Here is a 27,589-nt window from a genome sequence, read left to right as displayed (position 1 = left end):
GTGAGAACTTTTAAGCTGGAATAGCTTTTTTGTGTCTTGGGGTCCTTCTCCTATTTGTTTTGAGTAGTATGTCTTTCTTTATTCTTTCAGCTTTTGTTTATATTTTCGGTTTGTTACTATCCATGCTTCTTTTGTGGACTCTTGGCTGCTTTTTCTCCATTTTCTTTCTAGTTGTCTGCATTGTCTTTTGAGTTGGAGTAGTTCGTTGTCGAACCATTTGTCTGATTTTCTGTGGATTTTGGTTTTAGGTTTTTCTGGGGCTAGTTTGTCCAGGGTAACAGTACTTAGGTGGTTCCATTGTGAGATGAAGTTTTTGGGTGTGTAGTATTGGATTATGGTGTCTGTTTTTGTCCAGAATGTGGTGGGATCTATATGTTTGCGTGAGTTGTAAGTTGTTTGTTGAGTAATTGAAATGCTTTTGTTACTGGTCCAATTGATTTAGAAGGAGTATGTGTAGTGATCAGACCAAAGGGATCAGTTCCAATTTCCGTTTGATGTTTGGATCTTTGGTTCTTTGGTTGTGTGGGCTTTTGGGACATGTAGGCTGCGATGTCTAGTTGGTGTCCTTTTTCGTGTGTGGTTTGAGGATCTAAGATTTTATATGTTAAGGCCTCGAGATATGCTAGTAAGGTTTCTACATTTTTGCAAGATTGGTTTTCGAAGTGAAGATTAAGGTCTCCTAGAAGTAGGTTGTAGGTTGTCGTTAGAGAGTTTCGATAAATAAATTCTTCAAATATTGGTTTAGCTATGTTCCAGTTACTTGGGGTTATGTAGCAAAAAATGCAGGTTAGCGTTCCTTTAAGTGATGTGCTTGAAAGTTGACAGGGTAGTAAATCCATGTATTGGTTGGTTGTTTTGTCTTGTATTTTTAGGTTTATGGTGTTTCTAGCTATAATGACAATTCCTCCTCCTCTTTTATTTTCTCTGCAGACTAATGTTATTTTGTGGCTCTTTGGGCAAACTTCAGTTATTCTGGGGTCCGAATTGGATATAAGCCATGTTTCTGTGAGGAAGATGCAGTCTAGATTATCTTCTTCTATCCAGTTTTTTATGCATTCCGTTTTAGGGCCTATGGCTCTGATGTTCACATATGCACACTTGAGAATGGTGTATTCTATTGGTATGTTGTGAATTGTATTTTGGTATATGAATGATCTTTGGTGGGGTTGTTTTTTGGTCTTGTATGGGTTTGTTGGTTTTCTACTTGTTGATTTTGGGGCGGGTTGGTATAAGGCTGATGGTTTGAGTTTCTGTCAATTATGAGGTGCCAGTTTGGTTGGATAATTCCCTTGAAATTTGCTATGATTGCTATTGGATATATATTGTTTGCAGTTGCTTTCCAGTCAGTTAGGAGCAGGAATATTAGGATTGTTTGTGAAAAATATGGTGATGTGGTTCTCATGGTGGTGCTAAGTATGGTGAACATTATACTTAATATATTGTGTATGGTGTGGATTTGAGGAGTTAATCAATTCTAAAACTTTAGTCAATTCTACTATATTGAGTTTCTAATCTAATATAAATCTGTCAACTAATGGTAATAGTTCGCATTAGTCAGACTTTTAAATTCAACTAACATTAGCATTAAACTTTTAAATTCAACAAATCTGTCATCTAATGGTAATAGTTTGCATTAGTCAGACTTTTAAATTTTTTAAACTTTTTTTTAAACTTTCAAATTTTTTTTTTTTTTAATAAAGCTAAAACAAGTTGTAATACTTATCAGGTGGTTTTGGTATTGGTCTTTCTGTCTCTCAGCTTAGTTTCATCACAAAGTCTTGTACCTGCCTTGTTAGATCTGCCGAGGTTAGATCTATAAGGACTAATCCAGCTGTGAGTGGATAGGTTGCTGCCAATAAATCAGCTACAGAACTGTCGCTTCACAAAGGCGCGCACTAAGGCGCACGCGCTTTTGCTGTGCGCCTTAGCCGGCACACCGAACGGCTGTTCGCCGTTGGCGCTGCTGATTTTAAGTATCCCCCGCTGGTTCCGGGGAGGGGTGGATCAATTTGCTTGCCTGCAGGATCGGGCTCCTGCTTCTCTCTCCTGCCCGCTGGTATCGGTGCTGATTTTACACACGGCGCTATACCCAAACAACTTTTACCTCTAGGGCTTTTCAGCAAAAACATCTGACAGCAGCGATCACAGAAACCTCAGTCTCAACTGCAACAAAAGTCCACTCAGACTTTTTGACTTGCTCATCCAGAGCCTAGCCACCGTTCTTCCATCTCAAACTCTTCCTCATCCTGTCAGAGGTCAGCTAACCCATTTCCACCATCATTGGACTCTCATCATAACCTATAGCTGGGTTTTTACAAGTCTTAAAGTAGGGCTATGTTATTCATCTTCACGAATAGCCTCCAAACAGACCTCTCAGAGAGTATTCTTTCAACTCGCAACAGGACCTCCCTTGAACAAGAACTTTTGTCTCTCCTGCAGCTGAATGCCATTGAACCAGTACCTCGGTAGAGAGGCCAGGGGTGTTCTTCTCAAAATATTTCCTCATACCAAAGAAGGCCAGAGGTCTGAGCTCAATCCTCGACCTCTGAGCCCTCAACAAGTATTTACTCAGAGAAGTTTTGTGTGCTATCCCTAAGCACTCTCTATCCCCTCTTAGAAAAGAACAACTGGCTATGCTCTCTGGATCTCAAAGAAGCATACACACATATCCTCCATTTTTCCAGCCCACAGAAAATACCTCCGTTTTCAGATAGAAACGCATCTCCAATACAGGGTGCTACCCTTTGATCTAGCATCGGCACCTAGAATATTCACAAAGTGTTTATTTGCAGTGGCTGCAACACTGGTCTTTCAAGTGTTCCCTTGGTTGATAAAGGCATCCTTGCCTCAAGCTGTTCAGGGAGCACTGAACTCAACCAAGTCCTTCCGTCCGATGTAACTTCCGGTTTTGCTGGAAGTTACATTGGAAGGAGGGACTTGGACGGAAGAAAGTCCTGGAGTAGCCCTGGAAGCTTTAAGAGGCTAGTAGGCCCACCTTGAAATTTGCAAAGTGGCCGACCCAGGGGAGTCACAAGTTTGTTTGGGGTTTTTTGCCAGTAGCCGCGATCAGAACGAGGGAGGGTGGATGTTGGCACTGTGATAGGGAGGGAGGGGGGCTGCTGCTGTGATCTCAAGTGGGGGCTGCTGGCCAGGAGGGGTGGGAAGGGAGGCGACTCATGGCAGATCCTTTACTGCGGGGATAAGGCCATTCACCACTCCACAGGTCAGTGAAAAGACTTTTCCCTGTACCCTCAGGAACCAGTCAGTTTTCCCCCCCATCCTTCCATACTTGCTTTAATTAACGAAAGTCTCTAACAAAGCATTATGCCCACAGCATGGAAGGAAACAGTTATCCGTCCCATTATTAAGGATCATAAAATCAGTTCTGAATAAAAATCCAATTACTGTATAGGCCAATTGCAAATATCCCTTACTTGGCAAAGCTGACTGAGAAAATAGTGTTTAATCAAGTATCAGAATTTATAGACAAACCGAATATTTTATACCCAAATCAAGCAGGCTTTAGACAATATCACTGTACGGAACATTCGCTGATTGGCATGTCTACTTCCATACTTTACTACTTGGAACAACATACATCTGTTCTTCTGATTTCAATCGACCTTTCATCAGCATTTGACATAATTGACCACAATCTTTTAATAGATAGACTTCAATCTTTAGGTATTATGGGCCAGGTACTTCTTTGGTTTAAATTCTATTTTGAAAATCGCTCATCAACTGTGTCTTTTAACAGCACAACTTCGGAAAGTTTCTCAGCATCATACGGTATTCCGCAGGGATCCATTCTTTCTCTTCTTTTGTTTAATATTTTTCTCGTACCTCTCATGACTCTTTGTCAATCTATTGGTTTTACCGTATTTGCTTACGCAGATGATATCCAGCTTCTACACCCGCTGGATCCCAATAGTTCTTCTGAGACATCAGCAATTAATGAGCAATTTTCTCTATTCCACTCCTATTGAAGACATTTGTAAAGCTGCCACCTGGTTCTCAATACATACTTTCATATCCCATTAGTGTCTGAAGACTCATTCTAGATGGCCAATCAGTTCTGCAAAATTAATTCTCAGTTTAGAAGCCAACTTCCCTCCATTCCATTCATATTGGTTAGGGAGTCCCATCTGTGAGAACATGCTGCTTGTTTGTCCTGGGATAAAGCACAGTTACTTACCTGTAACGGGTGTTAACCAGGGACAGCAGGCAGATATTCTCACAACCCTCCCACCTCCCATAGTTGGCTTCTTAGCTTTTTTACTGAACTGATGGTTCCATGAGCCGACGTCAGACAGGAAGGCACAGTACAAGCACGGCACAGACGGTCTCAAGATTTCTAAAGAAGTTAGTGACAGTACACTTTTGCACTGTCTGCACCGGAGCTCCATAGATGATGTCACCCATCTGAGAATATCTGCCTGCTGTCCCTGGAAAACACTTGTTATAGGTAAGTATCTGTGCTTTCCTACAAGCTGGTCTTGAAAAGGCATAGCAGTTTTGTCTCTCAAGGTACAGGTAGCTAACCTCTTGTAGTTTAGGTCTCGGATGCATGCATTCGCTGGCGTGTCATCCAGACATCACTTGGATTTTGAGTGGAGCACTCAGATTGCATTCCTCCCATTGTGCAGTCCGTTCCCATCTTGGGACCTTAATGTTGTGTAGAGCATATTTCTCTCTTGGATCTTAAGGTTAAGTCCATGTTTTTGGTTGCCATAGTCCCGGTGAGGTGGATCTCAGAATTACAGGCCCTCTCCTGTACAGAACCCTTCCTCCTGTTTACGGAGTATGGTGTGGGTCTGCGGATGGTACCTTCCTTTCTACTGAAAGTGGTTTCTGCCTTCCATGTCAATCAGAAGATTTGTTTACCTACCTTTCATCCTACAGGTTCGGCGAAACAGGACATAATTTTTGCAGAAGCTGGATGTGCTTAGAGCCCTACTTCTCTATCTGGAGAGGACTAATGATTCCAGGTTCTCCAATCACCTTTTTGTGATAACCAGCCAATTGAGACGAGGCAAGCCATCTTCCAAGACTTCGACTGCCAGATGGATTCGCATTTCATCTTCCTACATTGCAGTAAACAGCCCCCATCTCAATTTCTGCACATTTGACTAGAAGTGTGATGGCTTCTGGGCGGAGTCCCAGGCTGTTTCGCCTGATGAAATTTGTAGAGCAGCTACTTGGTCTACTCTCTACACCAGTGGTTCCCAAACCTGTCCTGGGGGACCCCCAGCCAGTCAGGTTTTCAAGATATCCCTAATGAATATGCATACCTGTCACTTCCATTATATGCAAATCTCTCTCATGCATGTTCATTAGGGATATCTTGAAAACCTGACTGGCTGGGGGTCCCCCAGGATAGGTTTGGGAACCACTGCTCTACACCTTTATGAAGTTCTACAGAGTAGATGTGGTAGCTTGAGAGAATGCTGCTTTTGGGTCCTTGGTTCTGTGGGCAGACTCATCTGTCCCTAGACTGGCACTGCTTTGGTACGTCAGCTATAGTAGAGAATCCTGTGTCTTCACTACATAATGAAAGATTAGGTTCTTACCTTGCTAATCTTCTTTCTGATAGAAAACATAGGATTCTGTCCAGATTTTTGTTTCGCCTGATTCCTGTCTCAGAACGTTGCCAGTGTACATCTAAGGACCTCTTCTACTGTATCTAAGATTTAATGGAGACAGACTACAGTGAGGGAGGGATACTATTCCATTTCTCCTTTGGAGGTTCTTAAGACTCCTACTATTTGCATTTAGCAGGTTGGTTCCTAGCTACTCATGTGTATACTTTGTTCTATGTTAAATTGTTTATAATTGTTATTCATCATTGTTACTTTTCATACATTATATCAACAGAATATGGTTTGTTGTTGAGGAAGTGCCCCTCCTTCTCTTTTCTTCTGTTTGATTACTTTGGTATTAACTGAAGGAGGGAGCTGTTCTCCAGTGTTAAAGGGGAGGAGTTGGAAATTTTGTGCGATACCCTTCTGCAAAGTTTGTGACTAGGGAGAAGGAAAAGCTATAGTACAGAATCCTATGTCTTCTATCAGAAAGAAGATTAGACCTAATCTTTCGTTGGCCGGGTTGAACATCACTAGCAATGCATGAGATCAACTGGAAGTTCCAGCCCACAAGTTTTAAACCTACTTGTTCTAAGTTAGAGATGTTTATTATTTTCAAAAATAAGTTTCCTTGTCGTCAGCAGCAGATGAATCCAGAGACTTATGGGTTATGACCATCTACCTGCAAGTGAAGATAGAGAGCATTAAACTGAGCTCTGTCATACAGAATGTCATGCTCCTTGACCAGCCAGTAGTCTTTATCTCCAACAGGTGGATGGATGGGGTCTCACAAGCTCCTGGTTGTTTTTTTGCTACTTTGATCCTGTTCTGAGTTTCTCAGTTTTATGGACCTGGGGGTGTTTAGGCTAAGAGGTGCCTAATTTAGGGGGGTACACAGTGGCACCAGGTCCCTCCCCATCCCATCCTTCTTCTATGCCTCTCCTCCATACTACTTCCTTACAAGAAGAAAATAATAAAGGGGGTTGAATTTTTGCCATCTTCTAAATGCTTGTAGCCACAGTTTGGAGGGAGCTGAATTAGTTCTGAGCCACTGAAAACTGAGTCACCTTTGTATGTTCTGCAGATCTTCATAGCTGTTTGTGGACCTCAGCTTCATTTTGTGCTCAGCCTTTCTTAGCCTTTGGTGCATACCTTCCTATCGGTGTGCAGTTTGCAGCCTCATTTGTAGGTGGAACATAGTTTCATGGTTGTCTGGAGAGCACAGTCTCATCGCTGTATGGGGAGCACAGCTTCATTGCTGTATAGAACATAGCTTCATGGTTGTGTGTTGAGTACGATTCCGTCTTGAGGACTTGGCATGGCTGCTAGAGCTTTATCCTTACCAGGATCTCAGCTCTTTCTATGCTACTTGAGCACAGCTCCATCTTTAATGTTCTATGTAGCATAATCCTGTTGAGGCCTTGTGACTTCTCACAGGTCGGGAGTCCTCTCTTTCAGCTCTGCCTCTGATTGAGGGGCATGTCTTCAAACCTGGTGTGGAGTCCAGCTCAGAATATGAAATACAACTCAGGTTTGGACTGCAACGATGAGCAACAGCTTTCTGTGCTAACCTTTAGTCCCCACATCTGTGGGCGAAGGATATATTCTTTCAGACCATGCGATCACTTACTTTTCATTAGTTCTCAGCTTCTGAGTGGCAGCTAGCTCACTAGCTTTCTTAGTGACATTGGCTTCTCCACATAATTTCCAGTATCCCACCCTAATGAGGACTGTTTTGCTACATCCCACAAGTCTCTGAATTCATCTGCTGATGACAAGAAAGGAAAAATTCTTACCTGATCATTTTCTTTCCTTTAGTCTCAGCAGAAGAATCCAGAGTCCTTACCTTTCTTATTTCCTTTTCTGATAAGTGTCTGGCCTTCTGGCATCAACGAGTTCTGACTGATATCAGATTCATATCTAGTGGCTCTGTGGAAGGAGTTCTAATTATATCATTGTTTTCACTATCCTGCTTTGTTATATGATATACTGGCTGACCAAGGAGCCATAACATCCTTGTGGCAGAGCTCAGTTTAATGCAATTTCCATCTGCTGGTAGATGCTCATAACCCACAAAGCTCTGGATTCATCTTCTATGACTAAAGAAAAGAAAATTATCAGGTAAGACATAATTTTTTCTTAGCTTGCCATACCTTACAAGTAGATAGATGGAACGCCTAAGTTGCTTCTTAGTTCATCTAATGAAGAACTGGCCCTGGATCAGTGCATAAATTTAAATGGAAGAGAATTTTAGTAGCCGTAGGGTTCAAAGAAGTTGGTTTCATAGAAAGGAAATTAACTCTTGCTGAAAAGGAGAGCATGCAGACAAAATAAAGATGTTAAACCCTTGATTTTATATTAAAGTAAAAGGTGAGAACTTGACGGTCACTGAGTTTAAACTATAGTAAAATAAATGTAAGAATTTATTCCTTTTGCTTCCATTATATTACCGTATTTTGCCTTTTTATTTAGCATACTAACTCATATATAGAGTATTAACTCATTCCAGATTTCAACTTTATTTTATTGTGGCTAAAAATTAATTGGAAATTTATCAGCAATAATATAGTGACACAAAAGTTACATAACTAATTGAAATGTGTGATTTTTCTTGACAGAAAACCAGAACAAAGACCATCATCTGCTCATGGTCGTCGATTCAATAATTCAAAACCAGAAATGTCAGAAGACTCAAAATTTCGTAATATATCTGGACGAAAATCAAGACCATTTCTTGAAAATCAGAGTCATGATTTTCGAAAAGAGGAAGGTGATTTTTATGACAGCTATTCAGGAAGCAGACAGAGACCTGTTCATGGTCACTCATCCCGTGACTTTCAAGGAGACAGACAAATGGAAGATTATTTTGCCAGCCATGACACTGAACAAAGGCGACCATCTCTTCGTGGCCCCCAATCAGATAGACCAATAGAAGATTATAAGTTTTCAGACAAAGGTTACGGACAAAGACAATCATTTCATGATTCCCCTTCTCCTGACTTTCACTCAAACAGACGAATGAAAGATTGTGATTTTCCTATTAGTGGATATGGACAAAGAGAACTGCCTATTCATAGCCCTCCATCTCGTCGTTTTCCATCCAATAGGCAGAATGAAAATGATTTTCCACAGAGTGAGTCTGAACATAGACAACATACTCATAATCCCCCATCTCGCGGTTTTCTACCTGATAGAGAGACAGAAGATTGTGAATATCCTAGTAATGGATCTGGACAGAGACGATCTTTTCATGATTCCCTGTCTCGTGGTCTACCCGACAGACAGACGGGCGATTTTGATTTTCCTAACAGTGGAGCTAGACAAAGACAACCTTTTCTTGGTCCTCCATCTCGTGGTTTTTCACCTGATAGACAGATGGAAGATAGTGATCTTCGTAGCAGTGGACCTGATATTCGACCAGATAAACAAATGAAAGGTTATGACTTTACTAACAGCGGATCTGGACAAAGGCAGTCTAATACACCATCTCGAGGCAATCCATATGATGGAGAGTTGGATGATCATGATTATCCTAACAGTGGGCAGAAACAAGGACGACCTTTTCAAAGGCCCCTGTCTCATGGATTTTCACCTGATAGACAGATGGAAGATACTGATTTTCGTAAAATAGGACCTGGACAAAGACAACTACCTTATGATGATCCCCCATCTCATAGTTTTCCACTTGATAAAGCAAGAGATGATTATGAATTTCCTAACCATGAAACTGCATCTCGTAGATTTCCATCTGATAGACAAATGAAAGATCGTGATTTTTCCAACTTTATACCTGGACAAAGAGTATCACCTTTTCGTGATCACTCAGCTCATGATTTTCAGTCAGACAGGCAAGTGGAAGATCGTGATTTTCGTAGCTCTGATCAAAGACAGCCTCCATCTCTTGATTTTCGACCAGACAGACAAATGGAAGATTGTGATTATTCTAATAGCAGACCAAGGCAAAGACAATCATTTTATGAAGGCCCCTCATCTCATAGTTTTCCAGCTGATAGAGAGATAGAAGAATATGCATTTCCTAACCGTGAACGTGGACAGAGACCACCACCTTTTCAGAGCCCTTCATCTTCTGGCTATCGACCAAATAAACAAATAGAAGAGAGTCATTTTCCTGACAGTGGAACTGAACAAAGAAAACCTCAATTCCATGCTCCACAATCTCCAAGCTTTCAATCAGACAAACCAGTGGAAGAGTTTGATTTTCCTAACAATGGATCTGTGCAAAGACAACCTTTTCATGGTTCCCAATCTCATGTTTTTCGACCAGAGAGCCAGATGCAAGGTTCTTCATTTTCAAACCATAGACCAGGAGAAAGACAGCTGAACAGACCTCCATCTCATGGATTTCAGTTAGATAGGGAAATGCAAGATTCTGCTTTTACACACAGTGGTCATGAACAAAATCGACAATCTTTTCGTGACCCATCATTAAATAGACAAGTAGAGGATAGAAATTTTGCAAAACCTGGGCTTGAAGAAATATATTTTCCTAGCTCCTACAGTTCAAAAACAGATACCCAGATGGGAGCTGAGGATTTTTTTAACAGATCTAGATTACATTCTCTTCATGGGCCTCAGTCTCATGACTTAAAAGTAGAAAATAGTCCACTGTCAAATCCAAGGAGGAGAATGGAAGAAGTTTGTGATTTTATTAATGAAAGACCACAGCAAAACTCTGAATCTTTTAAGATTAATCAGTTCAAGAAGGATGTTTCATCTGAATGGCAATCAGAGAGGTATAGTATAATTTTGCTAGAATAATATTTAGTTTGCTTAACTGACTAGCATGTTATATGAAATATGGTAGAGTCCAGTTAACTGACCTTCAGTTAGCTGGCATTCTGGATTAACTGACAGTCGGTAATCTGGACTCTGCCTACTTCCTCCCTCCCATATAGCAAGGAACCAGCCACACAGGCCAGAAACTCCCCACACTCACTCAACCAAGAGTAGAGCCTCCTGGGTTCTAGAGCTGGTGATCCAGTGATGAGTTGGGGCAGGAGCGTTCCCAGTTATTCCTGCCTATGCTGGCTCTGCTTCCAAAATGACTACTGCAAATTCTAGCAGCAATTTCATGAGACTGCTGCCAAAGTTTGTGGTAGTCATTTTGAAAGTGGAGCCGGCATGTGCAGGAGCAAATGGGGATCACTGCTGCCTTAACCTCACTACTAAACCACTGGGGCTTTGAAGGTAGACCCCAGAGGCCTATTTATGTTTGGAATGGGAGGCTGCTGCTGTTTAAATGGAAAGGGAGGGAGAAATGAGCTTAATGGGGTGATGGAGGGGTGCAATGCAGCGTGTATTCAAATTATTCAGTTATCCAACAACCTAAGATTATTCAAATTTTCAGTTATCCAACAACCTGTCAGTCCTACTTACATCAGATAATCAAGACTCTACTTTATTAGAATATGGCCAAGTAGATTGTCAAATATAAGTTTCTAGTGCAAGAGGCATATGAATCTTGAACAACTGGTTGTGAGATCCTGCAGAAGGCATAATTCACGTTCTTTTCTCCACCTCCTTCTTCATTGGGCTGTGCTCAGCTCCTCAGTTTATTTCTGCAAGCGAGACTGAAGGTATCTTTCTTATCTGCTCTGAGATCATCTTTATTTTGAGGTTTCTGCTCCGGATTTCAAGGCTTTCAATGCTGAAGAGGTTTCCAGCTATCCTGGGTTAGCTGTGGCTGCAAGAAGACAGACTCAGCGCATAGGTCTGTCACTAGCAGGATTCCCCTTTGTACAGGGCACTTGCCTAGCCAGCCTGCACTGGTCAGCTTCTAGCCTCAGGGACCGTTCCCTTGGGAGCTCTCCTCATTCCAGATTCATCTGGAGCATGAGCGCAGGCTATGTGCCCCAAATTGGATACCAGCTACATTTCTCTACCCTTCCCCCCCCCCCCCCCCCCGGTTATTTGGAAGGATCCTGTGGGGTAAGTCTAGATTTTGGTTTGACTGGGTTCATACATGCTTGTTTGAGGCAGAGTCTTCTCCCTATTATAGCTTTCCGTGAAGCTGAGCAGCTCTCAGCACCAGTGAGTACAGGTGATGGAAGCCTACGGGGAAAATTGGAGGGCCTGAAAATCACATTTTATAAGATTTCTGGGGCAAGGATTCAGGTCCCTCACCTCCAAAAAATCTTTTTTCAGATCTTTTGAACTTTGATTTAGCTCCCTTGGGCTGTTTTGGCACAAAATTGCTGCCGCCATCTTGGCTTTCCTGATTTTAAATTAAAAGCCTCATTCTGGCTCAATACCCCTCAATTTGCTTGAAATTGGTAGAGATGGACTCTTCAAGCCTTTGATGGTCCTGATTCATGCCAGATTTGCAGTGATGGCAGGCTGAGGAGCGTCTGTTACATGTGCCATGGAGCACATGAAGGGGGGAGCAGGAGCCATGGGCTTAGCTTTCTCTGACCCCTCTAGGACAATGGAGTTGCAGATAGCTTATTTAGTGGGTCAGAAGTCCTTCCCAGAGCCCTCATTTAGCAACCCGGCATCTACGGTGAAGCGTTATCATGCAGATGCTAAGCCCATGGGAAACCAAAGGGAGACCTGGCAGGGGTCCTTGAGGCTCCCTGTTCAAGGTTTCACCCTAGATTTTGTAAGCCTAGTGTTTAAGGCCTATTTGAATTACAGGGGATAGGTTATGCCGTCCAGGGACTCATCAGCAGCTGAGCAGAGGGGTCCGCTCTAGTTCCCCATACCATGTCCTTCTAGTTGGAAAGGAACTGGGAAGATTGGGAGTCAGAATCTTTGCTGTCTCACAGTGGATCCTCAGAGAATACAGGGTCTCAGACCAGACAGGAGTCCATTACTGCTCTGGACCCAGGGAGAGGATCTGACAGTCTGCTCCCTATTTAAGCCAGTGGCTTTGATGGAGATCATAGTGCAGGTGCTGCAGGAGTTGAAGTTAGATTTACTGCAGGTCTCTACTTCTCAAAGCTCTGTTATGAGCGGGTCCAAAGCTCAGACAACATGCTTTCCCTTGCATCCAGATATAACTGTCATGCTCATGGAGCAGTGGGATGCCCCGGAGGGATTCTTAACCTTTTCCTATCGTAATAAATTTTACATTACGCTGGTTCCAATCGTAATTAGTTTAGCAAAGTTTTGTATTATTTACCGTTATCATTTATGGCTATTGTAAACATAATGTAAATAAGTCATAAGTCTATAAATTCAAATATTTTATGTTCCTGGCTCTTTATTAGTCCATACAGACTATTTATCCACTGTCTATGTCATTTTTGGAATGTCCCGTCATCCGGGACACGATAGGAAAAGATTAAATATAGCCAAGACAGTGGCCATATTGTACCCAATTTCTCTGGAATTTCAACATCTGTTTGTGCCACCTAAGGTGTATTTGCTGGTAACTCAGGTCACCAAGCGTATGTTTCTTTCCAGTAAGGGAAGGGTGATTTTTAAAGGATGCTTAGGATCACAAACTGGGTTTAGTCCTTAAAAGGCAGTTTGAGACCTTGGTGTTAGGACTGAAAGCAGGCACGCACCTGCCATAATAGATTACGCTAGTCCTCTGTCATGGACAATTAAACACCCCCAGTGGATACTTGAGGGGGTGGACTATGTAGCAGGTGCTTTCTGACATGTTCAGAATCATGAGCAAGGTCTCTGCTTATTCCATACCTGCCTGCAGAATGCATTGCTTATCCCAGGACAAGCAGGCAGCATATTCTTAACGTATGGGTGACGTCACCGACGGAGCCCCGGTACGGACCTTTTTAACTAGAAAGTTCTAGTTGGCCGCACCGCGCATGCGCGGGTGCCTTCCCGCCCGACGGAGGAGTGCGTGGTCTCCAGTTTCTTCGTTTCCGCGGAGCGAAGAAGACGCATGTGCTTTTCAACGGCCGTTGAAAACTCTCAATTTGCCTTCCCGCTCGCGATTTTTGATCCAATTTTGGTTCTATTTTTGTCTTTCGACTTCATTCTTCTAAAAAAAAAAAAAAAAAAAAAAAAATTTCTTTTCGTGTCTTTTTCCTTATTTTTGCAGCCGGCCCCGGCGGGGCCTGTTGTAATCATCCAAGCCTCCGGGTTTGATTTCGCGGAGGCCGTGTTTCCCTTCATGCCCCCTCAACCGGGCTTCAAGAAGTGCCAGCGGTGTGCACGCCCGATCTCTTTAACTGACCCACACAACTGGTGCCTTCAGTGTTTGGGTCCAGAGCATCGGGCTGACACCTGCACCCGCTGTGCTACTCTCAAGAAACGCACTCTTAAGAACCGGCAAATACAACAAAATATTCTTTTCGGTACCGGTTCTACCATGGATCAGGCCCCGACGTCGACGGCACCGCCTAAATCGGCACCGACCACATCGACACCGCCTGATCCTCCTTCGGGGTCGATAGCGCCAGGTAAGCCGGCTAAGAAGCCTTCCACTTCCCTTGAGCGACCTCCAGCTACAGCGGTGACCCCGGTTCTTCCGGCGTCCCGCCGCTCCCGTAAACGCTCCGCTCCGATCACGGTGAGTGCCTCGTCATCGGCCTCCTCATCGCCGGAGCGTCGAGCAGCACCTATGGTACCGAAGAAATCTAAAGCGGTACCGGTGCCCCCATTGGAGGACCGAATCTCGGCCATCCTCCAGGACAAGCTTCAGGAGCAGCTACAGAAGCAACTCCAACAGCTCCTTCCAACCTTACTGGCACCGCTCCTTCCGGTACCGGTCCAGCCCGAGCTTCGCACCGCTCCACCGGTATCCACCCCCTCGGTACCGTTGAACACATCCATGCCGGTCTTATCTGCTCAGCCTGCACTTCAGACTTGCTCGGCAGAGGACCCTTCCCAGGCCCCAGATCGACGCCGGTCGTCTCGGGATCGGGATCGGCACCATTCCTCCAGGGACAGAGATCGACGCCGGTCTTCATCCCCCGGCACCGTATCCATGCGCTCTGGCAAGTCCCTTTCTAAAACCCGCCATACTGAACCGGCTATCAGGGACCCAGACCTATGGGAACAATCCCCACTCGGTACCGAGGAGGATGCCTCTTCTACAGATGAGGAACCCTCCATGGCTGAAACCACTTCTAAGCCTGAGCAATCCTCCTTCACGAAGTTCCTTCGGGAGATGTCAGCGGCTCTCTCCATCCCCCTTGAGTCCGACTCTAAGAAGTCCCAGGCCTTTTTAGAAGCTTTGGACTTCGACCAACCTCCCAAGGAGTTTCTTAAACTTCCTGTACATGATATCCTCCGGGAAACATTTTATAAAAATTTGGAGACCCCATTGACTGTTCCAGGTGCCCCTAAAAAACTGGACAGCTTATACCGGGTCATCCCTATTCCGGGATTTGACAAACCCCAATTGCCCCATGAGAGCCTCCTTGTAGAGTCCACTCTCAAAAAATCTCAAGGCTCCAGCGTTTATGCCTCCACCCCTCCTGGCAGAGAGGGAAAGACCAATGGACAAATTTGGAAAGCGCCTGTACCAGAATGCCATGCTGGCTAACAGAGCCAACAATTACACCTTTCATTTTTCATTTTATATGAAACACCTGGTCCAACAACTTTCTGCTCTAGAAAAATATATACCTGAGCGTAAGGTCCCACTCTTCCAACAGCAGATTTCCAACCTCCTGCAGCTCAGAAAGTTCATGGTGCGCTCGATTTACGATTCCTTCGAGCTTACTTCACGAGCCTCAGCACTGGCTGTGGCCATGCGACGCCTAGCCTGGCTGAGGGTGTCTGACCTTGATGTAAACCACCAGGACCGTCTCGCCAACGCGCCCTGTCTGGGTGACGAACTTTTTGGGGAGTCTCTTGATACCACAACACAAAAACTTTCGGCCCATGAGACCAGATGGGACACCCTCATTAAACCCAAAAAGAAAACCCCACCGGCACGACCATACAGGCCTCAGTCCTCTTATCAACGTCGATTCTCTGCCAGGCCGCTAAATCCTCCTCAGCAGCAATCTCGCCGTCCTCGCCAACAACAGCACACTCAGGCTCGCTCTCAGTCTCACCAGGCGACCAAGCCTCTCCCTCAGACTAAACCTCCTCAGCCCTTTTGACTCCTTTCTCCAGGGCATAGCCAGTCTCCACCCTTCGATGCCTCTTCCTCAACCTATCGGAGGCCGCCTCACCATCTTTCTCCAACGCTGGGAGGCCATCACATCAGACCTGTGGGTTCTCAACATCATCCGCCACGGATACTCACTAAGGTTCCAGACTCTTCCCATAGATCATCCTCCCGTAGAGTCTGCTTCTCACTCCTCCCAAACTCCTCTCCTCCTCAGGGAGGTCCAATCCCTCCTCCTCCTCAATGCCATCGAAGAAGTTCCTCCAGACCAAAGGGGTCAGGGATTTTACTCCCGATACTTCCTGGTACCCAAGAAAACGGGAGATCTTCGGCCCATCTTGGACCTCAGGAACCTCAACAAGTGTTTGGTCAAAGAAAAGTTCAGAATGCTCTCCCTGGCCACGCTTTATCCTCTTCTATCTCAACACGACTGGCTATGTTCCCTGGACCTCAAGGAGGCCTACACTCACATCCCAATCCATCAGGCTTCGCGTCGCTACCTCCGATTCCAGATACAAAATCACCACTATCAGTACAAGGTGCTGCCCTTTGGTCTCGCATCATCACCCAGGGTGTTCACCAAGTGCCTGATTGTGGTAGCGGCCTTTCTCAGGTCCCACAACCTACAAGTGTTCCCATACTTGGACGATTGGTTGGTGAAAGCACCTACATCTCCGCTTGTGCTGCAAGCCACTCATCAAACCATCTCTTTCCTCCATCTCTTGGGGTTCGAGATCAATTATCCCAAGTCACATCTGCTTCCTACGCAGCGCCTGCAGTTCATCGGAGCAGTTCTCGATACCAATCAGATGAGGGCGTTCCTTCCTGCCGACCGGCACCGGACGCTACTTCACCTTTGCCGGCAGGTGCTCCTTCATCCATCCATCCCTGCTCGCCAGATGATGGTCCTTCTAGGCCACATGGCCTCAACAGTCCATGTGACTCCTCTGGCACGACTCCACCTCAGGATACCTCAATGGACCCTTGCCAACCAATGGTCACAGACCACGAATCTTCTTTCTCATCCCATCTCTGTGACATCGTCTCTTCAGCAATCTCTTCAATGGTGGTTGAACTCCTCAAATCTCTCCAGGGGACTTCTCTTCCATCCGCCTCCTCATTCCATGGTCATAACCACGGATGCTTCCCCCTATGCCTGGGGGGCCCACTTGGGCGATCTCCGCACCCAGGGACTTTGGACCCCTCAGGAGCGTCAACATCACATCAACTTCCTGGAGCTCAGAGCCATGTTTTATGCTCTCAAGGCTTTCCAGCATCTCCTCTACCCTCAGGTTCTTCTCCTGTGCACGGACAACCAAGTCGCCATGTACTACATCAACAAGCAAGGCGGCACCGGATCTCGTCCCCTTTGTCAGGAGGCCCTCCGGATCTGGACCTGGGCCATAGCCCACAATCTGTCCCTCAGGGCTGTCTATATCCAGGGCGAACAGAACTCCCTGGCCGACCAGCTCAGCCGCATCCTACAACCTCACGAGTGGACCCTGGACCCTCCTACTCTCCACTCCATTTTTGCTCGCTGGGGCACCCCACAAGTAGACCTATTTGCAGCTCCTCACAACCATCAGCTGCCCCAGTTCTGCTCCAGACTCTTCTCTCCGCATCGTCTGACCCCAGATGCATTCCTACTCGACTGGACGGATCGGTTCCTCTATGCCTTTCCTCCACTCCCTCTGATGTCGCGGACCTTGTTCAAGCTCCGCAAGGACAGGGCCACCATGATTCTCATCGCCCCCCGGTGGCCCCGACAGCACTGGTTCTCCCTCCTGCTCCAGCTCAGCTCCAGGGAGCCCATTCCTCTTCCTGTGTTTCCTACTCTGCTTACACAGCAGCATCAGTCTCTACTGCACCCCAATCTGTCTTCCCTCCACCTGACTGCTTGGTTTCTCTCGGGCTGACCTCTCCAGATACCCTGTCTCAGCCTGTCCGTCGCATTCTGGATGCCTCCAGGAAACCCTCCACGCTCCAATGTTACCATCAGAAGTGGACCCGGTTTTCCTCTTGGTGCCTCCTGCATCATCACAATCCCACCTCATTGGCGGTAGAGACCATTCTGGACTATCTGCTCTCTCTGTCCGAGGCTGGTCTCAAGTCTACCTCAATCAGAGTCCACCTCAGTGCCATCACTGCGTTTCATGAGCCTATCCTCGGAAAACCTCTCACGGCTCACCCTCTGGTTTCCCGCTTCATGAGAGGCCTCTTCAACATCAAACCACCTCTACAGCCTCCTCCTGTCGTCTGGGACCTAAATGTGGTTTTGTCAGCCCTCATGAAACCTCCTTTTGAGCCTCTTGCTACTACTTCGCTCAAACTTCTCACATGGAAGGTGCTTTTCCTCATTGCCATCACCTCTGCCAGGAGGGTCAGTGAGCTGCATGCGCTGGTCGCCGATCCACCGTTCACTGTTTTTCACCATGACAAGGTGGTTCTGCGTACCCATCCTAAATTCCTTCCCAAGGTGGTTTCGGCTTTTCACCTCAACCAATCTATTGTTTTGCCTGTCTTCTTTCCCAAACCCCATTCTCATCCTGGGGAACAGGCGTTACACACGCTGGATTGTAAACGTGCCCTTGCATACTACCTTGACCGCACCAGGGCTCACCGATCCTCTCCTCAACTTTTTCTGACCTTCGATCCCAACCGTCTGGGTCGTCCTGTCTCTAAACGAACGCTGTCCAATTGGCTTGCTGCCTGTATTGCGTTCTGTTATGCTCGGGCCGGCCTGTCACTGGAAGGAGCTGTCACGGCCCACAAGGTCAGAGCTATGGCTGCTTCTGTGGCTTTCCTCCGTTCCACACCTATTGAGGAAATCTGCAAGGCGGCCACTTGGTCTTCAGTTCACACGTTCACTACTCACTACTGTCTGGATACCTTCTCCAGACGGGATGGACACTTCGGCCAATCTGTGTTACAAAATTTATTTTCCTAATGGCCAACCATCCCCCCTCCCTCTCTGTTAGCTTGGAGGTCACCCATACGTTAAGAATATGCTGCCTGCTTGTCCTGGGATAAAGCACAGTTACTTACCGTAACAGGTGTTATCCAGGGACAGCAGGCAGATATTCTTACGACCCACCCACCTCCCCGGGTTGGCTTCTTAGCTGGCTTATCTTAACTGGAGACCACGCACTCCTCCGTCGGGCGGGAAGGCACCCGCGCATGCGCGGTGCGGCCAACTAGAACTTTCTAGTTAAAAAGGTCCGTACCGGGGCTCCGTCGGTGACGTCACCCATACGTTAAGAATATCTGCCTGCTGTCCCTGGATAACACCTGTTACGGTAAGTAACTGTGCTATAAAGCAGTGGGCAGGAGAATTAGCTTCCAAGGTCACTTTGAGCAGAGTCACATGCTCTTTGGTAAGGGATTGGACGATCTTTTGGCCAGTATAACAGATCGTCGCTCTAAGTCATTGCCAGATAGTAGACCACACACCCCAAGAGGGTAGGCTCAGGGCAATTTTCCTGGCTTTGGAGGCCTCGCCAGTACACAAGAGGCTCCTCTGCACAAAGTTCATATCTGGGCTCTCAATACAGATTTGGTTCCTCTAGACAGCCTCAATCCTCCGGTTTCCACCCATTTGCAGCCTCAAAGAAACACAATGATAACAGTTTGGCAGCCATGCCTCCGCAAATAGGTGGGAGGATGTTGGCTTATTGGGAGGCCTGGACAAGGATTTGCTCAGACCGTTAGGTCTTTGAGGTCATTCAAGAGGGTTCCTTGAATTCTTTCATCCCCTATGGGACTTTAAAGTGCAATTGACGGTAAAATGGCTCATAGAAATCTGAGCAGTAGAGCCCGTTCCAGCATTAGAATTGGGTTTGGGCAGATAGTCTATCTACTTCATGGTGCCCAAGAGAGGTGCCTAGCCTGGGCCAATCAGGCCTTAGGATTAGTGGGGATGGGCGGACCCGCTATACCTAAGGCCTGATTGGTCCAGGCTTCTAGAGCCTGGGCCAATCAGGCCTTAGATTTAGCGAGGATGGGCCGGGAAGGGGCGGGCCCGTCTCATTTCCACGAGGCGGGCCTGTCGGCTGGACGGCAGCAAGACCCGTCCAGCCGACCAACATTTAAAGGTTAGTTGGGGGAGGGAGATTAGTTGGGGTGGGGGGTCGTCGGGCTTTCCGGCAGGAGGAGTTGGGCATCCTCCTGTCGGCCATTACGAGTTTGGGGGGGAGGGGGGTTCGGGGTTCCGACAGGAGGAGTTGGGCATCCTCCTGTCGGCGATTACCAGTTTGGGGGGGAAGGGGGTTCGGGGTTCCGACAGGAGGAGTTGGGCATCCTCCTGTCGGCGATTACCAGTTTGGGGGGAGGGGGAGTTCGGGGTTCCGACAGGAGGAGTTGGGCATCCTCCTGCCGGTGATGGGACAGGCGGCCGCTATACTTATTGCAGCAGGGAGAGATCCCTTGCAGCGATAAGTGTAGCAACTGTGTCTAATTTAACCCGATTCTCTAACCGGCGTCTGTACCATGGACGCTGGTTACAGAATCGGGGTTTAGTGTAGGACCGATTCTGTATAGGACACCTCTCCTGGGCGTCCTATACAGAATCAGGGCCTTAGTGCAGCATCCACTCAGATAGGTGGCTTGTTCATTCCACCTCGTTATATAGTTAAATGTTTGTCAGGGAGAGTCTCCATACTCCTCCCTCCTATGTTTCCTATCTAGGGCGGAGTAAAAAAATGCAAATGATGCTCTTTACACAGAATCTCACAGGAAGGGATTGACTCTGGAGTGTTCAAGAATGATGTGTCCATTTACTAGAAAGAAGATTATCTTGCCTTATGTCTGTTCCATTCATATTTGAATTCTGCTAAATCTTTTTGGCTTTTATAACTGCTAGAAATCTTTTCCTGATGCTCTCTACAATCTTAGTTTTAAGAAGAAAAGCAATTCTTTCTTTCATACCTTTTTAATTTCCTTCCCATAAGCTTTGTACTTGAAAGTTTAATACTGTGGAAATTGCATCCTTCTAGTTATCTATTAAATACTGCTAGATATCTTAATGCTTGCATCATATTCCCACTTTTCCTTTGTTCTTCTAGAAAATAAACCTCTGTCTTTCAATCCCTTTATGCATAGCTTATAGTGCAGTCCACACAGTGTCCTTTGCAGAAGTGGAGGGTTATTTTTGATATGACATCCAAAATGTCTAAACTCGGATTTAGAAGTGTGTCTAAAAATCATGTAGAGAAAATGGCCATTTTCGAAATGGCAAAGTGTGTTTATTTGTTGGGGTTTGTAGAAAAAAAAAAATTTACCAATTGCTAGATATGTTCGCCCTTAGTGGGTCTCTCTTTTGACCATTTTCGGGAAAAAAAAAAAGTCCGAAAGAAAAATGCACAGACCGAGCCATTGGGATGTAGGAGGAGCCAGCATTTTTAGTAGATAGGCTACACACAATTCCCAGCAAAGCAGTGGTGTACCCTAAGGAACACTCTAGTGAACTTCACCTAAAAAGGCCCAGGTACACATCTCACCATAACTCCCTTATGGGGAGCCCTCCAAATCACACCAAATACCTACTCTACCCAACTGTACACCACACGAAAAGCCCTTATGTTTGCAGGTGTCAACTATTTGGTAGTACAGTAGGTTTTTGGTGGGCTCACATTTTCTACCATAAGTGTAATAGAGTGGGATATGGGCCTTCTTTGCAGTTCACTACACTGACCACAAGGCTTCTTCAGACACCCTTGCTGCTAGAACTGGGCATAACATCTGCAGCTGGCATGCAGGCATGTATGTACTGTTTTCATTTACATCTTCGGGGGGTGGGTGGGTGGGAGGGTATCGTTGACCACTGTGGAAGTGTGGCGGATCATGCCTCTAGTGGTCATCTAGTCAGTTTGTGCACCTTTTTGACACTTACTGTATTTTTCACTCTATAAGATGCACTTTTTTCCCCTAAAAAGTGGGTGGAAAAAAAAGGGTGCATCCTATAGAACGAATTCCCTCCCCCCCCCGGCCGTTACCTTATTTTGATCACCCCCGCTGCTCCTGGTCTCTCAATGCTGCCATAAGTAGAGGAAGGGAAAGGCGAGGCGGGTGCAGCGATTGCACGCTGCCGGCCCAGAAGCCTTACCTCTGACGTCAATTCTGACGTCGGCTGGCCTGGACCTTCAGTCCAATGTCAGAATTGATGTCGGGGGTAAGGTTTATTGGCCGGCGGCATGCAATCGCTGCACCTGCCTGGCCCTTCCCAGCAATTCGTTCCGTGCCGGCTCCCTGCTCGTCCCTCAACCCACTGCTGAGCCAGGAGTGCAACCCCCCACCCCCCGCCACTGCTGCTGTTTCGTTGACGTATCCTCACAGCGGCAGCAGCGGGAGGTCATTAAATTCAGTGGATGGGCGGACTTGGGGGGGGGCAGAAGACAAAGGCTGGAAGGCAGTGAGGGAAACATAGGCAGGAGGGAGGAAGGGATACCAGTAATTGTTGGGCCTGAGTTGGGGTGGGGGAGAGGACAAAGGCTGGAAGGCAGTGAAGGGAACATAGGAGGGAGAGAGGAAGAGACAATTGTTGGGCCTGAGGGGTGGGGTTGAAGAGGAAAAGGACAAAGGCTGGAAGGCAGTGAGGGGAACATAGGAGGAAGGAAGGGGCAATTGTTGGGCCTGAGGATTGAGGGCACTGACTCTTCCTACCACTAGATCACCAGAGGGAGGGGACAGGGTACAAAGCCTGGCAGGGAGGGGAGACAGGGTGCAGAGCCTGGCAAGGAGTGTGTGGTTGGGTGCAGAACCTTGCAGGGTGAATTTGGTTCAGAATGTATTTTTTCTTGTTTTCCTCCTCTAAATTTAGGGTGCGTTTTATAGTCAGGTGCGTCTTATGGAGTGAAAAATATGGTATTCGCTATTAAAAAAGGTCTAGCCCCAAATGTCCATAATTTGCCCTGAGCAAAGTCTTAAATGTTCGATTATGGCAGAAAAATGTTCGTCATAAGCCCACCCTAGTCCTGCCCACACCACATCTCTAACATGCCCCTTGAGATTTAGACAAACTGTAGATGAACAGCATAGATATCCATCTAGAAAACAGGTTTCAAAAATAGCAAATTGGAAGGATTTGGCAAGAAAAACATCCATCTGTGCCTTTATGCCACTCTCTGGATGTCTTTCTTTTTTTGAAAATGAGCTCAATAGTCTCCAGAAATGAGCATATTTCTCACCATTTCGAAAAAATATTCCTTTATTGTCCATGCCAGACCAGCGCATTTATGTACTGCTGCTAGCAGATAAGAAATGAGAAAAAAAAGCTGAGAGCTGATTTCACTCCTCTTTTAAGAGACTGTTGCTGTCTCCTGTTTTTCAGTATTTCCTTGTAATCGTCAGATGCTATAGACATGATGCTTGTGCAGCATCATTGCTAGGCCATAGGGCAGTGGTCTCTTGAGTCACTTTTCCCTGGTGGAGAAGGATCTCTAGTTCCAGCTAGTTCTAGCTCCAAGCAGGGCCAGATTAAAGGGTAGGCCCAGTAGGCACGTGCCTTGGGCCCAAAAATAGGGGGGCCCCAGGGCCAGCATTAGGGGGGAGCAAACAGGGTTGGGGCCCCTAACTGCCTGATGAGGTCAGCTTCCCTCCCTTCCACTCCCTCGCTGACCTCATGTCCACCGTCCGCAAGAAAATTGAATCCAGGCCGTGAGGCTCTAACACTGCCAGCTTCCCTTCTTCGAAACAGGAATGACATAACTTGCTGTTTCTGACGAGAAGGGAAGCTGGCGCACGCAGTGTTAGAGCCCCATGGCCTGGGTTCAGTTCGCTTGTAGACGGTGGCCAAGAGGGCAGCGAGGGAGTGGAAGGGAGGGAAGCTGACCTCACTTCACCAGGAAGTCAGGGGGAGGGAAAAAATGCTGCTGCACCCAATTGGGGAGGAGAGAGGGAAGGAGGGAGAAGGAAGACCAGGGAAAGGGGAGAGGAGAAGAGAGATGCCAAGACCATGGGAGGGAGGGGAAGGAAAGAAGATGCCAAGACCATGGAGGGGGAGAGAATGGAAGGGAAGGAGACAGATGCCAGACCAGGGGCAAGGAAGGAGGGAGGGAGAGAGAGGAAGGAGAGAAAATGCCAGATGAGGGAGAGGGAGAGATAGGAGAGCAGAAAGATGCCAGGACATGGGAGGGAATGGAAACTAAGGAGACAGATGCTAGACCAGAGAGAAAAGAAGGAGAGGAGATACCAGAGCATGAAGGGGGAGGGAGAGATAGAAGGAAAGGAGAGAGATAACAAGCCATGGGGTTGAGTGGGAAGGGAAGGGAAGGAAAGGAGAATAGATAGATGCGAGAGTATAGGGGAAGGGGTGGGGACAGAACAATGCAGAGGAGGTGAAGCTGAAATGAATCATGTACAAAGGAGAGAAGGGGCACAGGACAGACAGTTTATTGAAGGGACATAGAAAGAGGGAAGATGCCACATGGAAGAGAGAGAGGGTGGACGCTGGATGGAAAGGGCAGTGGATGGAAGGGGCGAGAGAGGGTGAACAGTAGATGGAAGGGGTAGATAGAGGGGGACAGACGCTGAATGGAATTGTGGGGGAGAGAGGGGGTCAGACACTGAATGGAAGTGTGGGGGGGGACAGACATCGAATGGAAAGGGGGTGAGAGAGGGGAGCAGACCCTTGAAGGAAGTGGGGAGAAGAAAGAAAAAGGGCACATGCTGGATTGGGGGAAGAGGATAGAGTTAGATACCGGAAGGGGTGAGGAAAAGACGTGGCAAGCTATAGGTAGACACAATGAAAGAGGGAAATTGAGTACTGAATAGTAAGAAAGAATTTAGACAGAGGCAGAAAATAAATTGAGAAGGAAGACCAGGGAAGAACAGGAGTTAGGGAGTGGAGAGAGAGATGCCAGAGCAAGGGAAAGGGAGGAGACAGATACTGACCTGGGAGGAGGAAAAGAGGAAGGAGACAGATACCAGATCTGAGGGGAGGAAAGGAGAGAGAGAGATGCTAAAATCTGCTGGGAGGGAGGGAGAGATGGAAGGGAATAAGACAGAAGCCACACCAATGGGGGGAAGGGAGAGATGGACGTGAGAGGCACAGTTTCTGGAAGAGGCATAGAAAGAGAGCAGATGCCATATGGAAGAGGCAGAGAGAGGGCAGACGGTGGATGGAAGGAAGAGAATGATGAGAAGATGAAAGAAGAAATCAAACAACAAAAGTAGAAAAAAAAATTATATTTGTTTTATTTATTTTTGCTTTAGAATAAAGTATTTTTGTAGCTGTGTTGATAATAGTTTATTAATAGAAAATGGAAATAAGGTGATCCTGCTTTTTGAACTAATTTTTATATAGTCAGAGACCATAACTCCTTTCCTCAGGTCAGGACAGGGATACTTTAACAGTAGTATAGTTTACTGACCTGAAGAAAGAGGTTTTAACCTCTAAAAGCTAATTGAGAAATTTATTAGTACAATAAAATGACGGGCACTAAATTTTCTTCCCACCATGTTCCATGTCTCCTACCCAAATGCAAAATATAAATTGGTGGGCTTCCCAAAGCCCTGCCAGCTGAAGATCTCTTCCTCTAGGAAGGAAGGGGGGATTTGTTCAGAGATGTTTGAGGTTGCATAGAAGAAAAACTGTACACTGGCACTGGTATGGTAATCTTTGTTGTTTTGAATTTTAAAATAAAAGAAATAAAGTGGAAATAAAGAAGTAAATAAGAACATGGGTAAATAAATGGGGGTGGGGCAGGGCATGGTGGGGAGGGGCTGGGGGTGGGGTGGGGCAGGGGGGCCCGGTTGACTTATGTGCCTAGGGGCCCTCAACAAATTAATCCTGCCCTGGCTCCAAGGGCAGCTGATTTCCTTGGAAGAGCTGGTAGTGATAAGTAAGCTTCCAGGGTTCTGTCTTCTAGGACTCAGTTTTCAGCTGACCCTTGTAGAGCCACATGCTCCCAGGATTTCAGCACCCAGATAAGCTGGCATCCAGGATGCCTCAGTAAGTATGCTCCAGGGACTCCAGCTTCCAGTAGGTAGGTACCCAGGATCTGACTTCTAGCTGCCTCTGAAAGACCAGTTGTTAGTAACAAATCTGTGTTTCTTTGTCTGAATTCAAGAAAGCTTGGAAAAAGTACAGAGGACCTATAAGGGAGAGGAAGAGATATAGTAGATGGCATGGATGGGCAGACTGGCTATGCCATATGGACTTTCATTTTTCTGTTTCTCTTAGGTTTTCTGAATATTGTTAGCTTCTGGTTGAACTGGGGAAGAGAGCAAAACTGGATCAGCATCTTTGTAGCTTGGCTCTATCTCTGCTTTGTCTGTCTGCAAGAAACCTTTTCACTGGGAAACCACTCTTGCTATTAGGAAAAGAAAAAAATGAAAAGAAATAGCCTAGTGGAGAAAGTGCAGCAGGCCATCTGTGAGCTGCAAATGCCTGATTGGGAAGGATGTTCCTTGAAATGAGCTCTTTGTCTCTTCTTGTGTGTGTATAGCCCCCTCCCAAGTGACTTAGATGGCCAGGGCAGGATTGTTCTGGTTACAAGGGATCTTTTCGGAAACAATATAACAAGAAAATATAGATTATTTTCTCCCTAGTCTCTGTGGGTAGAGAAGAGCCTTTCTTCTCTGAAAGGGATGTTTCTTGTTAGACAAATAGTTGTCTTACTTTCTGCTGCTTCATGCTGTTAGAGATGTAGTTCCCTCAGTATAGGAAATGGCAGTTTCAGGCTGAATCAATAGCTCCTTCTCTAGAAAGAAGATAAAGCTATTTTTATAAGTTCATACCCAAGGATGGGAGGTATAACACTCAGGAATCTCCATCCAACAGGGCTGGGTCCCTTCTTAAATTAGGTTTTCAACTTCTCCAATCCCTCTTTCCAGGCAATGATACGCAGTGGCCTTATGACTCAAAATCTCTCACATTGGATCCACTAACTCCAGAAGGTACCTTGGGGTCTTTTTTCTTTTCTTTTTTTTCAGTTAATGGCAAGCAGAGGTTGGGGCACATGATAAAGTTGCAAGGTATTTCTTCATTCAATAATAAGGAATAAAACAAAAGTATAAAAGAAATAAAGTAATACCTTTTTAATGGACTAACTTAATTCATTTTATGATTTAGCTTTCGAAGGTAGCCCCTTCAGATCAGAAATAAATAAATGTTGACAAATATCAGCTTATATAAGGGAAACGTGAAAGTATTCCAGTCATAGTTTCACAGGAAGAGGGACAGGTGGGTGCGTAAGTAGGAGACAGAGAGGTAACAAAGCAGTTTAAATTTCTTTATAATGTGAAAGGATACCAAGGTCTTTGTTAAATCCTGTCTAGTAGGTATCAAAATACTTCATCATTTTAATTTCAAAGGTCTTATGTTCTTGAATTGTCTTAAAATTTCCTTTTACGGTAGTCTCACCATAAAATCATTGGTGCAGTGAAGTTTTTCTAAAGTATTGTCCAACAGATCCTGGTTGGTATTGCAATTTTTAATATATCTGGGTAAGTTGATCCTAGTCTTTAGCCTGTTTCACCAGTGTAACAGCCTTCATTGCAATTTTTGCACTGAATGATATACCCCAAATTAGAAGATAAACATGTGAAAGATCCCCTTATATTGAATGTTTTAGCATTGCAGGGTTTTAAAAGGTTTGCCTCACTAACTTATTGTACTTCTTTGAGGGGGTGAGCAGCCAGATGGATAAAGGGGAATCTATAGACATCATTTACCTTGACTTCCAAAAAGCCTTCGACAAGGTGCCACACGAGAGACTGCTTAAAAAGATATGGAACCACGGGGTACAAGGGGAGGTCCACCGCTGGATCAAAATCTGGTTGGCAAACAGGAAACAGAGGGTTGGCGTAAAGGGCCACTACTCAGACTGGAAAGGGGTCATGAGCGGAGTTCCGCAGGGGTCGGTGCTGGGACCGATCCTGTTCAATATCTACATAAACGACCTAGAGGCGGGAACCAAGTGTGAGGTCATTAAATTTGCAGATGACACCAAACTATACAGCA

The 27,589-nt window shown here is 45.9% G+C and overlaps 1 protein-coding gene across 3 annotated transcripts in view; it reads left to right on the top strand.

Annotated features, from left to right (window-relative positions):
* LOC117360069 overlaps positions 1 to 27,589 on the top strand; it is a 219,874-nt gene that overhangs the window by 179,900 nt on the left and 12,385 nt on the right. For all 3 annotated transcript variants that reach the window (XM_033943703.1, XM_033943701.1, XM_033943702.1), the window contains one exon: positions 8,198 to 10,333. In XM_033943703.1, coding sequence (XP_033799594.1) covers positions 8,198 to 10,333 — 2,136 coding nt within the window. The remainder of the gene's footprint in view (positions 1 to 8,197; positions 10,334 to 27,589) is intronic.

This window comes from Geotrypetes seraphini, chromosome 4 (genome assembly GCF_902459505.1).
Source record: "Geotrypetes seraphini chromosome 4, aGeoSer1.1, whole genome shotgun sequence".
Lineage (NCBI taxonomy): Eukaryota > Metazoa > Chordata > Amphibia > Gymnophiona > Dermophiidae > Geotrypetes > Geotrypetes seraphini.
Note: the sequence above shows the minus strand (reverse complement) of the source record. Positions and strands in the feature narration are given on the sequence as shown.